The sequence below is a fragment of the Rhizopus delemar genome, genomic scaffold, assembly GCF_000149305.1.
Source record: "Rhizopus delemar RA 99-880 supercont3.13 genomic scaffold, whole genome shotgun sequence".
Taxonomy (NCBI): Eukaryota; Fungi; Mucoromycota; class Mucoromycetes; order Mucorales; family Rhizopodaceae; genus Rhizopus; species Rhizopus delemar.
Window position 1 is genome coordinate 309,869 of NW_027137839.1, and position 15,493 is coordinate 325,361.

The 15,493-nt window shown below is 35.3% G+C and overlaps 9 protein-coding genes across 9 annotated transcripts; 4 read left to right on the forward strand and 5 right to left on the reverse strand.

Annotated features, from left to right (window-relative positions):
• Window positions 1-42: 42 nt before the first annotated feature.
• Window positions 43-2,354, reverse strand: RO3G_13965 (uncharacterized protein; the record flags this gene model as incomplete). The annotated part of the gene is made up of 11 exons (XM_067668549.1): window positions 43-222; window positions 278-867; window positions 967-1,045; window positions 1,104-1,241; window positions 1,299-1,379; window positions 1,432-1,485; window positions 1,546-1,601; window positions 1,661-1,793; window positions 1,856-1,960; window positions 2,025-2,152; window positions 2,327-2,354. The coding sequence occupies 11 exons, from the start codon at window positions 2,352-2,354 to the stop codon at window positions 43-45; spliced, it is 1,572 nt and encodes a 523-aa protein (XP_067524650.1).
• Window positions 2,355-3,521: 1,167 nt separating this feature from the next.
• On the forward strand, window positions 3,522-4,101 carry RO3G_13966 (uncharacterized protein; the record flags this gene model as incomplete). The annotated part of the gene is made up of 2 exons (XM_067668550.1): window positions 3,522-3,770; window positions 3,958-4,101. 2 exons carry the CDS (start codon window positions 3,522-3,524, stop codon window positions 4,099-4,101), a joined length of 393 nt encoding a protein of 130 aa, XP_067524651.1.
• Window positions 4,102-4,659: 558 nt separating this feature from the next.
• On the forward strand, window positions 4,660-6,049 carry RO3G_13967 (endopeptidase; the record flags this gene model as incomplete). The annotated part of the gene is made up of 4 exons (XM_067668551.1): window positions 4,660-4,730; window positions 4,780-4,966; window positions 5,044-5,262; window positions 5,321-6,049. The coding sequence occupies 4 exons, from the start codon at window positions 4,660-4,662 to the stop codon at window positions 6,047-6,049; spliced, it is 1,206 nt and encodes a 401-aa protein (XP_067524652.1).
• A 175-nt stretch (window positions 6,050-6,224) lies between these two features.
• RO3G_13968 (uncharacterized protein) lies at window positions 6,225-6,503 on the reverse strand (the record flags this gene model as incomplete). The annotated part of the gene is made up of 2 exons (XM_067668552.1): window positions 6,225-6,270; window positions 6,325-6,503. 2 exons carry the CDS (start codon window positions 6,501-6,503, stop codon window positions 6,225-6,227), a joined length of 225 nt encoding a protein of 74 aa, XP_067524653.1.
• Window positions 6,504-6,780: 277 nt separating this feature from the next.
• Window positions 6,781-8,062, forward strand: RO3G_13969 (uncharacterized protein; the record flags this gene model as incomplete). Its single annotated transcript, XM_067668553.1, has 2 exons — window positions 6,781-6,967; window positions 7,014-8,062. The coding sequence occupies 2 exons, from the start codon at window positions 6,781-6,783 to the stop codon at window positions 8,060-8,062; spliced, it is 1,236 nt and encodes a 411-aa protein (XP_067524654.1).
• A 611-nt stretch (window positions 8,063-8,673) lies between these two features.
• Window positions 8,674-9,096, reverse strand: RO3G_13970 (uncharacterized protein; the record flags this gene model as incomplete). The annotated part of the gene is made up of 2 exons (XM_067668554.1): window positions 8,674-9,032; window positions 9,084-9,096. The coding sequence occupies 2 exons, from the start codon at window positions 9,094-9,096 to the stop codon at window positions 8,674-8,676; spliced, it is 372 nt and encodes a 123-aa protein (XP_067524655.1).
• A 446-nt stretch (window positions 9,097-9,542) lies between these two features.
• On the reverse strand, window positions 9,543-10,114 carry RO3G_13971 (60S ribosomal protein eL37; the record flags this gene model as incomplete). The annotated part of the gene is made up of 4 exons (XM_067668555.1): window positions 9,543-9,580; window positions 9,635-9,736; window positions 9,789-9,924; window positions 10,112-10,114. 4 exons carry the CDS (start codon window positions 10,112-10,114, stop codon window positions 9,543-9,545), a joined length of 279 nt encoding a protein of 92 aa, XP_067524656.1.
• A 588-nt stretch (window positions 10,115-10,702) lies between these two features.
• Window positions 10,703-10,855, forward strand: RO3G_13972 (uncharacterized protein; the record flags this gene model as incomplete). The annotated part of the gene is made up of 1 exon (XM_067668556.1): window positions 10,703-10,855. One exon carries the CDS (start codon window positions 10,703-10,705, stop codon window positions 10,853-10,855), a length of 153 nt encoding a protein of 50 aa, XP_067524657.1.
• A 3,024-nt stretch (window positions 10,856-13,879) lies between these two features.
• Window positions 13,880-15,318, reverse strand: RO3G_13973 (uncharacterized protein; the record flags this gene model as incomplete). Its single annotated transcript, XM_067668557.1, has 2 exons — window positions 13,880-14,822; window positions 14,870-15,318. The coding sequence occupies 2 exons, from the start codon at window positions 15,316-15,318 to the stop codon at window positions 13,880-13,882; spliced, it is 1,392 nt and encodes a 463-aa protein (XP_067524658.1).
• Between the last annotated feature and the right edge of the window lie 175 nt (window positions 15,319-15,493).

Genomic DNA, 15,493 nt, shown 5'->3' on the forward strand with positions numbered 1-15,493 from the left:
AACCATCATAAATAATAAACACACAAAAAAAGGGAGAATTTATTAAGAGCGATAATCTCCTGCCAATTCCATTTCTACACCAAACTGTTCATATGAAACCTTGTATCTCAAACGTAATTTTTCCTTGTTTGGATTGTTCAACAAAATATTTTGAGTGACTAATCGGTTCGACTTGGGTTGAATCGTTTGAGAAGATTGTGGTTCCATTTTGATTTGCATACTCTATTCATACTGTTATTATATACATTCTTTGTATTGGATATTCAACATCGTGTACCTTGGGCGCAGCTAATTTCAACATTAATTTCTCCATAGGAGCAGTGGACACATTGGAAAAATAAGCTTTAACATAATATTTTGTGTCTACTTGATTAATTTCTAATTCGATATGTAATCCATTCTTGTTCACCAAAGTCACTGTGGTTGAATTCTGTTCAAGTGCATTTGAAGGTGTTGCCTGTGGTACATTGGCATGATGAACAGAAGGGGAAGCAATCGCACTGTTACTGTTTGTCTGACCCAAAAGATCAAAGAGGTCACTACTACTGTTACCACTTGCTATGGACTTAGTAGTAGTAGCAGTGACAGTAGGGGAGGTTATGGCACCTGAACCAAAGATATCATTTTGAACAGACTGTGCTGCTGGAGAAGAAATAGCTGCACTTGAACCAAAGATATCAGAAAGCTCATCAAGCACATTTGCATTATTATTGTTTGCTGGTGTTTGACTGCTGTTTGTATTGTCTTCTAAATCAATTAAACTAATAGCTTGTTTGGGCTCCTCAGTGGAATTGTTGCTCGTAGGAGGTTTACCACTGATCTCATAATGAGTGTCAAAAAGTCCCCTTTTGATATCAGCATATTTTGCTAACGCATTATTAATCATATCATTCAATGTAAGCAGATTTTCTATTCACACTCCCTATTAAAATGGCATATGGATACATGATATATTCTTTTCTTTACCAATCTTGTCGTTATCTTCTTCTTCAGTTATCATTTTTTGCAATTTTGGTTGGGCACTTGCACAAGAATTTCTTAAGTCCTAAGCATACACATAAAATGAACATGAACCCTTCACTTGCTATTTTATAAGTGCTTACCATAATAGTCTCATTTCTTTCAATATTTTCTCCAGGTCGAACAGTCTCCAACATTTCATAAAGCAAAATAGTTTTGTCTTGAATTTTATGTAATTCATCCTCGAATTTCTGACTATAATCAGGTGTTTGTCTTGTATCCTAATATGTATTTTGTATATAAATTGATAGGTAATCAAACAGTATCTTTTTACTTACATAACCAGACATAATTTTCATTAAACGATTTGCTTCTACTAAATCCTGAGGTCTACCGCGACGAATTAATTCTTGCAGTTTCTATTCATAACAGTTAAAAAGCCAGTCATATTTTAGTGAGTAGGCACATTACAGCTGATTGAGCTAAACGGTCTTCTTCTTCCAATTCATGAGCTGACTTCAATGCCTAAATAGTATAGTCAGATAATGATGCGCTTTCTTCTCTATAATTATATCTTTTTTTTACATCAGATGGAGCTAAAGCAGCTACAGAAGCATCCTTCAATTCTGGGAATCGATAACCTGATATCCTTTCTTATTTAATCCTTTCTATTCTCTTTGTTCACGTTAAGCGTTATTACCTTTGAATCTTAAAAGTCGATACATATCTTTGATATGAATAAGGTCGTCTTTATGCTTTGACATATCTGTTAATGCCACTTTCCACTCTTTAATCAAATAAAGAATACGCTGAATAACTGGACTAGGGAAAGGCTATGTTTTTTTTAAAAAAAAATAAATAACTCGAACATGATATATCTTTTCTACTTATTTACAGCAGGACGTTCAGGGAATTTTCGAACAAGTTCATTCAAGAATTCTTTGGTAGCAATTTGAAGATGAAAAGGATAGCCACAATTCTTTACACAATTATCCAACAACTAAGTACAAAAACAGGGTTATTCTATTTCCAATGATTTTCTTGGCTCTTTTCTTTTATATTACCGTTAAAGCCAACATGGCTTGGTTCATGTTTTTGCTGTTCACAATTTTCACAATAGTAGAGGCAGCTTCTCTTGGCCTATAAGAAGACGATTGTGAGTATATACGGTTTTCTCTTTTGGTGTCGAATTCTTTTTTTTATATATATTAAAAAGTATACAATACGCAGTGCCTTGTTTCTTATTAATCATTTCGCAAATTTCCAAGTTAAGACTTAATTCAGGTTCAAAACGCGCAGGACTACATGCCCCTTCTACAAATGCAAAATGAGTATGATTTATGGACATGTCTCATTTCATGCTTACCAATAAGTGTTATTAAAGTGCTAGGCATAGTTATTGTTTAAAAAAGAAAAAGGAAAAAAGAAAGTCAATGTTGCGGAAAAGAAAAAAAGAAAAATTAAATAAATTTGTGTACCTTTTTTGCTTTATGTGAAATTGAATAAATACAAAAAACGTGGTGCGTTTATATGAGCATGTTGCTCTTTTTTTTTATTCATTTTTGTGCGTTTTATTTCCACTAAACTTTTTTTTTTTTTTTTTTTTTTTTGCTTATCAATTAAAGTGTACAAGGGAACTATAGACTGGATTTGAATGTATTTGAAACTGAGCATGACAACATTGCACAATGGTCAATTCTCCTTTTATAGACAGCATGAATTTTATAAAAAGCAATTAAACATAAAAAAGTAGATGAGATTAAACTGTGTGTTTTGATTCATTAAATTGTTAGTCTTATGAGCTTCATTGTTTGTTATATGAAAGTATACACAGAACTCACAAAAAACAGATGAAATCCAACACATCTTTATTGCTTTTCTTTCCCCCCTTTTTTTTTCTTGTAACAATATGCAGGTGATTGTTTTTGGATGTTTCAAGCTTAAATTTAATGATACTCAAATGCACAAGTGTGTATAACCTCAGTTATTATATGTTGTTGGTGTTTTCATTTATTGGTATTGTGCCACTTTTTTTTATAAATAAACAAATAAAAACAAGGGCTTTTGATTTCTCATTTTCTTCTTTTCTCTTCAACGTTATGAACATCAGTTTGCATTCATTTAAAGATGAACGTATATTATGTGTTGCTAATATCCGAGGTAAAAAAAAAATAGATTTTGTATGATAGAAAGCATTTATTGGATTATTGTTGCTAGGCAATCTTTCACGACTCAATCAACTTGCTGATGAACACAATGCTGATTATATTATTCATACAGGAGGGTTTGGTTTCTATGGTAACGAGCTTTTTTTCCGTAGCATAAATTGACTGTTTATTTAAGAAACGATATAGACTATTCCAGTTTAGATCGTATGACTGAAAGGTTTGTTCAAAAAAAGATTTTCCCCTTTTACAAAAAAAATTCCTAAAGAGACATTTTTTTTATAAACGCTCTATATACACAGTACATTAAGACAGTGGATACAATCCAGTTCTTTGTTTCCATCTCAAACACGTTCACGACTCTTGAACTATGCCTCAGATACACTTTTTGACACCATGAAACACTCACCACATACCATCTTATCTGAGCTCACAGACTTTTTATCGGGTATCAAACGATTGAATGTACCGGTGTATACCGTTTGGGACTCAATAGAGGATGTTGAAATTGTAAAGAAGTTCAGTTCAAAGCAATACCATATCCCTAATTTGTTCTTGCTGGATGAAAAATCTAGCCATCTACTGGATATTGGAGGTGTTTACTTGCGTCTCTTTGGGTTAGGTGGCGCAGTAGATCCTTTGAAAGTAAGATCGCTGATCGAGTTGGCCAGACATGTCTGGGATCCTTCAGAGACGATTGTTCTGATAAGTTATGCGAGTCCTAGAAAAGAACGAGTTTTGGGATATCTTGCGTCTGTGCTCTATGTAAAGCTTTACTGTAGGAGGGGAGTCATTGCAGAGATACATAGAACTCATTTTAGAAAGTGTATAGGCAGATTTCACTATTTCTGGATCATTTCATTCACAATATGTCGCTGCTTATAATCTCTATGCTCGTCAATCTGAAATAGATTATGAATTAATTCAATCACAGAATTCATTCATGCAACTGTGGGAATACATAAACCAAGTGTAAGCTTTTTTTTTAAAAAAAAAGAAATGGAAAAAGCATAAAAAGAGTAACATTGCTTGTGTTTATAGTGACTGTGATGATGATAGTGGTATGGACCTGCTAAATTATATTTCATTCAAAGATGAGAAAAGGGATAAACTTGCGTACAAGAATACGTGGCATTTTAACCTATCTGATGCAACAGAGAGTTCACTTGTATTCAGCATAAGTCAAGGTATCATTAGTACGCAAATAATATCCAATGGTTTAAATTTCTCTCACAGAAATAATAAATAAAATTGGTTTAACTACACTGTTCATTTGATTTACTTTGGCTGTCAGGTTACTTTAAGCAGGGGCCAAAACTCAAACAATAAAAAAGAATACAGGCACACAATCAAAAAAAAAAAGGTCGATACGATAAGGAACATGGAGTCATGGTGATGAAACAATAACAAAGGAGAATAGAGAAGGGGACTGACATCATTTGATCATCCGCTTCCATTTAAATTTCATTTTTCCTTTTTTTTCATTTTTTTCTTTTTTTCGTTGGTAATTTTTTTTCTTTTTGCGCGCCAAGAAATGAAATTTTTTGCATTATCTCTCGTTGTTTCCGCTGCATTTTCAGTTTTTACTGATGCGGCTATTACAAAGTAATCCATACGACAAATAACAAATAAAATTCTTATTTATGTTTTCTAGGATTCCTATTAAAAAGGTTCATGAAACAGCTACTGAAAAACTATCAAGATACTCTCACACAGGAGAATACTTGACTCAAAAATACTTTAATTCTCAACGCAACAATCAACCCATGGAAACCTTTAAATTAAATCCTGATGGTAGTGCTAATCATGGTGTTCCATTATCCAACTATTTGAATGCTCAGGTAGATAAACACGGGAGTTTTTTTTTTTTTTTTTTATTTTTTATTTTATAAAATGATTACTCAATCCTGTATGGTAGTACTATGGTGAGATTGAAATTGGAACTCCACCTCAACCATTCACTGTCGTCTTTGACACAGGTTCATCCAACCTTTGGGTGCCTTCTACTCACTGTACTTCAATTGCTTGCTTTTTACATAAAAGATATGATTCTGCTAGCTCAAGGACCTATTCTGAAAATGGTACGGAATTCGCTATTCAATATGGTACTGGTTCACTGGAAGGTTTCATCAGTCAGGTAAACATATAAACAGAATAATAAATATTTTTTTTGACTCATGCGCAAAATGATATAGGATACTTTGAGTGTCGGTGGTATTCAGGTGGAAGACCAAGGATTTGCCGAATCTACCAAGGAGCCCGGATTAACCTTTGCCTTTGCCAAATTTGATGGTATCTTTGGCTTGGGCTACGATACCATTTCTGTTAAACATACCATTCCTCCCTTCTATCACATGGTCAACCGTGACCTTGTCGACGAACCTCTCTTTTCATTCTGGTTGAATGATGCCAACAAAGATCAAGACAATGGTGGTGAATTGATCTTTGGTGGTGTGGATGAGGATCACTTTGAAGGTGACATTCACTGGTCTGATGTACGTCGTAAGGGATATTGGGAAATCACTATGGAAAACATCAAGTTTGGTGATGATTATGTTGATATTGACCCTGTTGGTGCTGCTATCGACACTGGTTCTTCACTCTTGGTTGCCCCCACAACGGTTGCTGCCTTGATCAATAAGGAATTAGGTGCTGAAAAGAACTGGGCTGGTCAATACGTTGTCGACTGTAACAAGGTTCCTAGCTTACCCGAATTTTGCTTTGTGTTTAATGGCAAGGACTTTTGCTTGGAAGGCAAGGATTATGTATTGGAAGTTCAAGGACAATGTATCTCTGGTTTCATGGGCATGGATATCCCTGAACCTGCTGGCCCTCTTTGGATTGTAGGTGATGTCTTTTTACGTAAATTCTATAGTGTCTATGACCTTGGAAATAACAGAGTTGGTTTGGCTCCTTCCAAATAAATGCGTGTATAAAAGAAGAAAAAAACAAATAATAAAATAAACATATACTTTTAAACACACCCTATGTTCTCTTTATTTTAAAAGTGAGAAATATAAAAAGGAGAGTACGTTTAGTACGGGAAGATCAAAGGTGAAGTACTACGTCAACAAGTTATGTACAATCTGGTCTTTATTATTAACAAATAGCATCCAAAGCACAACAAAAACACATAGCAGCCAAACTATACAAAAAGAAATGAGTTTTATTTTATTTTAAATTACAAAAAGGTATTTACCATCCCAAGCACATTGAGTTATCATCTTTCTGTGGCTGTTGCTGAACATAAACCGTCTGAGGCTGAGGTTGTGGTTGATAATAAGGTTGTTGATAATACTGACCACTTTGATTAGGTGGAGGAGCATAGTATTGCTGCTGCTGAGGAGGAGGAGGGTAATAACCTTTTTGTTGGTCCATTGTTTGAAAAAGAAAGATGAGAAGAAAAGAAAAGAGGGACACAGAATGATTTATAAATAGAATGTTTTATTGGCTGAGATTGATTCTTGGCAAAACGGTGAATTGAAAAATAGTGGCGTTTTGCTGTGGCTATCCTCACCCTTTTGTTCCTGCAGTCGGACATGAAATGCAGGTAATAAAGCAATACAAAAAATAAGGAAAGGAAAAAAAGGGGGAAAGAAAAAGATAAAGGGGAAAACACTAGTTTTTGTTTTCTCTTTTTTTTTTTGTACACAAGATGGCTTGTTTAGATCCTTTTCTTGTTTATACAATTCGATTAGTGATCCAAAATAAATCAAACAAGACAGTAGCCAACCATGGCTCTCGTATTGCAAACATCTTGACCATAAAATCATGGCCAACGATTCAATTTGATAAACCCAAACTTAGCGAAGGCAACTTATTATCTTTACTTTATCACGCAGGTAAAAATAAAATAAATAAACCAACATTTGCTTATATACATCGTAGATGAGCAGTGGTTAAGAAGCACACAAGAACTTTATCAATCGAGTACAAAAAGCAAAGTAGACCAGGTCCATAGACAGCAACGCATCTATTTAGACATGTTACACTTAATACAAGCATCTTTCTATCCTCATCAACAGCATCAAAAACGATACCATGAACCCATCCTGTTTGCTGCTCAAGTATTATGCCACCAATGTCAACTTCGAAACCTAGAAGCGTTTTCGGACACGTTGCGACCCTTGGCGGTCCAACTGTATGATGCGCTTGAATCTGTTCGATACAAGATGTACAAGGTACTTCAAGATCGGCAGCAACCACCCTTTTTACTTTTCTTTTTGAACCCTTCTTCAAACACAGCAGAGAATTTGGATGAATTAAGGATACCGCTGCGCCTCTTTCAATCTTCTTGGTATCAATTTGAAGAGATGCTTTATCACTGTTATGTACACACTGTCTTTGGTAAACACAGTACACTTGTCTTGACCCATCCCAATCCAAGCTATTTGCCAACATGGCTGGATGCTGCTTGTCTTCAGGACTCATTTACTCAGCTCATGCCTCTGACTTTAGAAAGAGCAGTCGAACAGGGGCTGATAGACGATGGCATCATCGGCTCCTTTGAACCCTTGGCATTTATTGCCCTGCCTCGCTTAACTCTCTTGGCAGGTGTGACATGGCTAAGTCATCTTTGCGACTGGAAAAACAAGGCTTGTCTGCCTATCTGGATTCGATCGCATGCAACTACCGTACAACGCGTGATGGAAACAATCGATCAGCTGACTCGGAACCTAACAGCACGATCATCAGAAGAAGCCCATCTTGCCTTTGTGGAAAATTACAGGTCACTGGAGCATGCGCTCGTGTCAGGTCATAATGGCACACTTGAAAAGATTGAAAAAAGGCTCTATTTGGACATTTGTGCTGTGGCTGATTCCATCTTGGCAGGTTCACACGCACAAGCCTTTTCAAATGTACTGAGTCAATTATTTAAAAGTGAACAAGATGCTGTACCCATCATTGAACAAACCATTCTTGATTTATCGATTTAAATAAACATTTTATTGTCCAAAAGGTTTCATGTTTGCAATCAACTTTAGCTTTTCTCTTCTTTTTCCTTCATCAAACATTGGCTCTAATCCAAACACACCTTCATGTTCAAATCCATTCACAAAATCTCTTGCAAGCATAGCTGCCCTTCCTTCCAGCTTGATCGTCGGACAAGCGATCACTGTATTGTCCTTGAACAAGATGTGGATCGATTCAGAGGGGGCATGCCATACCCAACTTCCTGGCTTCATCGTCTTCAAGAGGGAACAAGGTTGGTGGGGTACAAAGAGATGCATCAATTGAACCGTATAAATTCTCATCTTCTTCTTCTTTTGCTTAGTGTAAGTGGTACGTAAAGGATACTGTTCACCGATGGCTCGAGACAGCTGTTCTGCTTTCCAGGCCGACATCTCCTTGAAATCCAATTCAGACCATTCCTTTTTTATCTTGGGTGCCTTGGTCGCTTTGGAGACATCTTGCGTCTTTGCAGAAGCCTTCTTTAGGTCTAATTGAACGATAGTATCTAAAAGTAGCTCAGTCCCCACTTGGCTTAGTTGCTTTTTTAAACTGGAGTACAGTGGAGACTTATCCAGGTTCTATCGAAATACATTAGCTAAAGCGGTCTGTAGATCATGCCCATTACCACTTCTTTCTGATTCAATATCCTTCCCGCATCGAACTCTCTCTCATCCAATTCTTGAACTGTCACACCCGTCTTTCGATCTCCATTCAGGATAGCATGCTGAATAGGAGCCGCACCTCGATAGTTGGGTAATAGAGAAGGGTGGACGTTGATGGCACCTAGCCGAAAGCGAGAAATGATGTGAGGTGGAATAAAATATCCAAAGGAGACAACGACAGCCAGGTCATATTGTTTGTCGGTTGGAAGCTGCCACTGTTTTAATGTTTTGGCCTTGCTGGGTGTATGGTGTACAGGCACATTAAATAATTCGGCTACACCCTTTGTTTCGCCTAAAAGAAAGTTAAGAATGAAGGGCAAGGGGGCTGAATCAGTATTTTTACTTGGTGTCAACATCTCGAGCTTTCTTCCTGTTAATCGATCAGGCGGACAAACAAGATCAAGCGATTCAATGCACGAATTATCTTTTTCTGTTTATTGTGTCATTAAACTGAATGTGTGTGTGTGTGTCTATGATTCTTACTTTTTTCATCAATCAGGGCCTTCAAGTGAGTAGAAGCAAAGTCATCAGTGCCAAAGAACAAGATTTTTAACTTGTTTGTAGTAGAGTAAGACCGAGAAAATAAAAAAGGTCGAGCAAGTCTCTAGATGGAGATTGATAAGTAGTCTTTATAAATGGTATTGAACAAGTTCTACATTGGTTGAAAATAACATAAGCAAAACAAAAAAAAAGTTCCCTCCCCTTCAATTCACTTTACGTGACTTTCTTCCATCACCAACAATAAATTATGCAAACAGCAAAAAAAAAAGAGACAATAATAAACGCTTTATTATTTGAAAAATTAAGCAGAGGCAGCAACTTGCTTCTTGGCTTGAGAACCTATTATTTCATTATTAACTAATTTGGTGGAGTTTTTTTTTTATTTGAACATACCTTCACGGAAACCGTTCTTGAAACGACGGTGGACTTCCTTCAAGTGAGCCATGCGACCGGTACCAGTGGTCTTTCTTCTCTTACCCTTTTCGGACCAGTTGACTATACAAAAGATGATGAGCGCACTATGTCATGTGTTGGTTTCTATGCTTACAAGATCTAATCTTGGCGGCAGGGTATCCACATTGAGCACAAGTCTTCTTTTGTTTGTGGAAAGCACGGTTACCGCAACGACGGCACAAAGTGTGAGACTTGGTGTGGCGTTTACCAAATGAACTAGTACCCTTGGTCTATAATAATTATGTCAATGTTTTGCTCGAATGAGTTATAAAAACATGTCATCCCACACATCATTCAACCATCCAAGTTCAACACTAAAAGAAAATTCGTCTGTTTCAAATTGTATTTCTCTTGATGATGGATTACTGATCAATGGATGGATGGATGGGATGAGATGATTTTAGTGTAATAGATTACCATATTGATCGACTAGAATTAAGGAAAAAGGAAGGTTTCTTGTTTTGCGAGCCCTTTCCCTCACTCTATTCTTGCTCTCCTCCATGTCCTTTCCTTCTCTCTTTCTAACCGCTTGCATTTTTTCACTTGAACACACTCCGACCGAAATAATTCGGTCCGGACTTTTTCGTACAGTCTTTTATAAATAACCTTTTAATATAGTGTACAAGCTCCTTTTTTCTACATGAGATCAGATGTTGTCTGTCTTAAGAAAAGCCTTAAAGAAAGTTCTAGAATACTCTATTTCTTTTTTCTATTCATTCTAGTAAAACCAATCGACTGAAGCTTCTTTAAATAGCCTACTATATATAGAAACACAGGTACAATTAAGAGATAATAAAAGGAGAAAGAAAAAAAAAAGAAACCTTTGTTTATTCCTCTGGATTTAATAAATGTGATTCTTTACCAAATCCCATTTTTTGGGTAATTGATCTATTGTCGCTACTACTGCTATTATTGTTACTGCTACTATGACTACTATTACTCATGTTGCTGTTATGATTACAATTAATTTCTATTATAAGAATAAGTTAAAATAATACAAGATAATAAATGAGTATTACCACTAATGATACTATTATGACTACTGTTACTATAGCAACTATTACTACTGCTACTACTGCTACTACTGCTACTACTACTACTACTCCTGCTATTATTATTACTATTACTTGTATTGTTATAATCAACAATCATCATGGATGATATATCATTGGTAAATAAGGATTGTAATTGTTGTAATCTGTTTAAAATAGATTCTCTTTTTAAGTCACTTAAATCTAATTTGATGATTAGAATACATGCCTTTAAATAACTTTATATTTACTCTTATCTTGAAGTACGTTAGTAAACAATTGAGTGAATTCAAACATGACTTCTTGTTGTTTTGATAAAATTGATTTGAATGTGTCCATTTCAGTTTTTAATATTTCATAAGATTGGGATACTTGAGTTAATTTATCTTCTACATGTAACACATGTTTATAAAGTGGACCATAAATATCTTCATCTGAAGCGGGTATCGTATTGATCGATTTGCTTGCTTTTGAATTAATCTTTCTTTTGATAAATTGCAAGTCATCGATAGCTCCTCTTTTAAAATTTGGATGCTTAAATTCCCAAGTTTGATTATCTGGATTTGTATGTATTATGTCATTCACTTTATGAAATCCATACACTAATTAGAGTTAGTTTATTGTTATCTTGTTTATTGTTATTTTACTATTCAGCTGTCTAACAAAACTTTGCCAATTATTATGTTTAAAATATTGAGGTAAGACTGTTTTAGAAAATATAGTTGGATTGGAAACACTAAAGATATCTCCTCTTTCAGACCATGAAATGAGATGTTGAATATTTATATCTTCTAGCATTCTAAAATAAATTATAAATAAACATATAAATAAACACATTATTTTACTTGTATAATTTATTCACAAAAGCTGCTTGTGTTCTTACGGTTGTTATCGAAGTTTGCTCTACATTTAATTTAATATAAAATCATTTTTAATTTTATTTTATTTATTACTTTGTTCTTCCATCTTTTTTCAATATTAATTCATTTTTTTATTTTATTTGAAAAAAAGAAAAAGAAAAAGAAAAAAATAGAAAAAGAAATAAAAAAAAAAGATTTTTTTTTATTTTAAGCAATCCTACGTAATAATTCATTTTTTCGGATCTTCATTTTAAGGTTCGTATCGAGATTTCTTTTTTTGTGTAATCCAATCTTATTTTTTTATTTTATTTCAAAAGCTTGCATTGAATAAAAGCAAATGAAAAGAATCAAGTTTTATTCATCTAATCTTCTTTATAAAATATCAGTTCAAACAACTATATTTTTTTAATTAACTTCAAATAATATGTTTCCTTTTTTCCTCTAATATTTCCTGACTCCCCCCCAAAAATACAAATATAGTAAAAGACTAGAATATAAAAAAAAGTTCTTTGTTACAGTAATTTCACATACACATTTAATTGGCAGATAAACTTATTGACAGTATAAGTAAATCATATCAAGCTATTTATCATAAACATATGCTTGTATATGAAAATAAAACAAGGCACAATGCCAGGTCAAGTAATTTACCTGACAAAAAAGAAGGAAAAAAAAGGGAGAAAGGAGAGCTGAGTTTGATTTAGTTCACGTAATACAAACAAAAAGGTACCACATTTTATGATTGGATAATTACCATCTTAGGTTAGTCTGTATAATTTAAGCGGTTGATATCTTTTGCATGCAATAGATACAAGTCTTTTTTATTTCATGCAATCAATAGTATTGAACGTGTTCCATTTAAATTTATCACCTTCCAAATCATATGTGTGCCTTGTATTTTTAGAGTGTCATGAAGACATCGAACTATATCAACCTTTATTATTCATCAAATCTCTTTTATAGGCAACTGTGCAGTAAATTTACAAAGGAATAGGACAGTAAAAAGAGCAATTGGTCTGTTGTATATGAATGTGCACACGTCTTTTAGAAAGTCTTTAAAGAAAAAATAAATTTAACTTGTTGCACTTAATCATGATCGCAAATAGAAAAATGGCCTCTCCATTCCCTTATCAATCACTTGTTCTCAAAATGGATAGCCGATCTTGATTAATCTGACTTATTACCCTGCATTTGCTATTTAAATGTTTCTAGCTAACCGATTCAATTTTATACCATTCATCTCAGTAGCAAATGTATATAGCAGTAATGAATTGCTTAGCTCATCCTTCTTTGTGGATTGGTTAGTGATCACCTTTAACTTGACACGTTCATTCCTTGTTAATTTAATTATAGTAATTTATAAATAGATCAAAGTATTCCTAGCATATAAGATGATGTACAGCAAAATAAAAGATTTTCTTTTCCTTTTTTTTACAGTGGATTTCTCATTGCACATGTAGGGTAAAAGTAAGATGATAAATAATCAGGGATACCATTTTCTTTTTCTTCCTACCATTCAATGGATCATTTATATATTTATCTACCCAACAATCAAAATAGAGCGAAAAATAAAAAGAAAGAGGATTTTAGACAGTGTTATTTTTGCTGGACTTTTAATCATTTTAGGTGGCGTTAGCATCGCATCTCAAGCAGGTACAAAATAAAGGGGTCATCTTTCATTCATCATAAAATAGGCTGTAATGTCTCATTCAAAAGATATGATGGGAGATCTATTTCTCTCCATTATTTCATTTTCAGCAGGTACAATCTGCTGGATCATCTTTTTCTTGGTCGATATTTACGCAGCAAAGATGCCTTTACCAATCGATCACTTTAAAAGTAAATCAATCATTCTTTTATTAACACAACTTTCTTTTCCGAGCTGTTTAATTAGGTGCTCCTTGGTATAGTTGGATTGGTTGTATTTTAGGTGCGTATATGTGATCGTCAACATCTTGATCGCCCCAAGATTCGGTACGGTCACTGTCCTAAGGTAAAATAAAATGGCAATGAATTCATAAAAGAATGACAGCCATCTTTTAAAACATCTTTGTTTGTGCACAGGTAAAATTGAAAGGATGACCAGTTCAATGCCTTGTTCAACCTTAGGTTATTACAGCATGTATAATATATCCCTTTGCACTGGTTGGTGTTGCTCAAAGAACGTATAATCTTTGGAGAATCTTGGGTTCTTTTGGTTTAGTAGGTTATGTAGTTGTGATTGCAAAGTTTTAAAACATACAATTTTTACATAAAAATCGTGCAATTTTTTTTTTATTTTATTTCATATTTTTTTAACGTGTTGTCTCATCATCTGTACTTGATCCTTCTTCACCTTCTGGCACTTCTTCATACACTTCTTCCATATCACTTCCTGCCTCTTCTTCTTCTTCTTCCTCTTCTTCCTCTTCTTCCTCTTCTGCCTCTTCGTCATCATCTTTAAACCGAAGAAAACCTACTTGATCTTCACTCTCATCCTCTCTTGCATATTGACTCCAACCATCATCGTCCTCATCATCAAATAACCTTACAAACCCTTCTTCTTCATCTTCTTTTTCTTGTCCTTTCTCTCTTTCTTGCTGCTGCTGTTGATCACGAAACCAAACTTTAGGTGAAACGGTCTGCTGCACAGCCTCCTGAGCCACCTTCATCTTGAATTTCTGTGCCTGCAAATACCGTGGACTCACCCAACTGCTCAACCTCACGATACCCGTCCCTTCCTTGCCCTTCCTTTTTGCCACATGAGGCAGCCGACAGTTTGCATTGGAGCATTTCCCTGTCTCTGCAAACTCTGGACAGACATGGATATGCTTTTCATCACAACCTAGGCCTCGAGGACAGTACCCTTCCATCGCAAACGGCTTACAGACCGGCGACTCTGGGTTGACACGGACGTGAGCGTAAAGGCAGTTTTCCTTGGCACAGTGCCCCTTTTGAAAGTGAACACAGTGTGGCATGATGTGGTCATTGGGTGTGTGGGACAGGCTGCAGGCGGCTTTGGTGCATTTGCCTTGAAGGAATCGAGGACAGATCGCTCGACGGTGGCGGTCGTGACGAAAGAGACATCGGTCTCCGTTGGGACAGCGGCCGTAACGCGTGTAGAATCCGCAGTAGGTCGGTTTCTTTTGTCTTGTCTGATTGCTTTTGAGAACCAGTGACTTTCTGCCTTGACGAATGTAGCCCTCTGGACCACGAATGAAGACCTTGTTTTTGCTATTGTTCATTAGTCTGCGTTTGCTAAGGGATATGCTTAGTCATGAATGTCATTCAACAAGGGTTTTTACCTTTTGATGGTCTTTCGAACAAGGTATTTAGGTGCGTTCTGTATCAATATATTGGATTTATCCAAAACATCCTTTCGAACCAATTTCTTTCCTTTCACTACAAATTCAACCCCATTCACAGAGACTTGCTGTCGACCGGTACTTGGATCCACCGACTTGACAATCGTATTGTTCTTTTGATTGATCAACTGACGGTGATGGCTCTTTTGTGGTTGCTGCTGTGCTGGTTGTTGAGGATAACTAGGTGGCCTGGTATGATATGAAGGTCGATAGACGGGTCGATAAGTGGAGGCGGGTGGTGGTCTATATACATTAGGTCGATATGTTGTGGTGGGTGGTCTATATACATTGGGTCTATATACATTATTGGGTCGATAAGGCGGTCGAAAAGTAGTTGAAGAACCCCTGTAACCGTTGGATATGTTATTGCGTTGTTGTTGAATAGCCATTGTTAATTGGCTAATACGATCCATCATTTCTTGATTACTCGTCATTATGTGTTTATGGAAAAAAAAAAAAAGCTTGGGATACAAGCAAAAAAAAAAAAAAAATAGCTGCACTCTAAAATTGACTTGATAGAAACAAGATAAATTGTTGTGATTTATTCCAAGAAAGAGGAGAAAT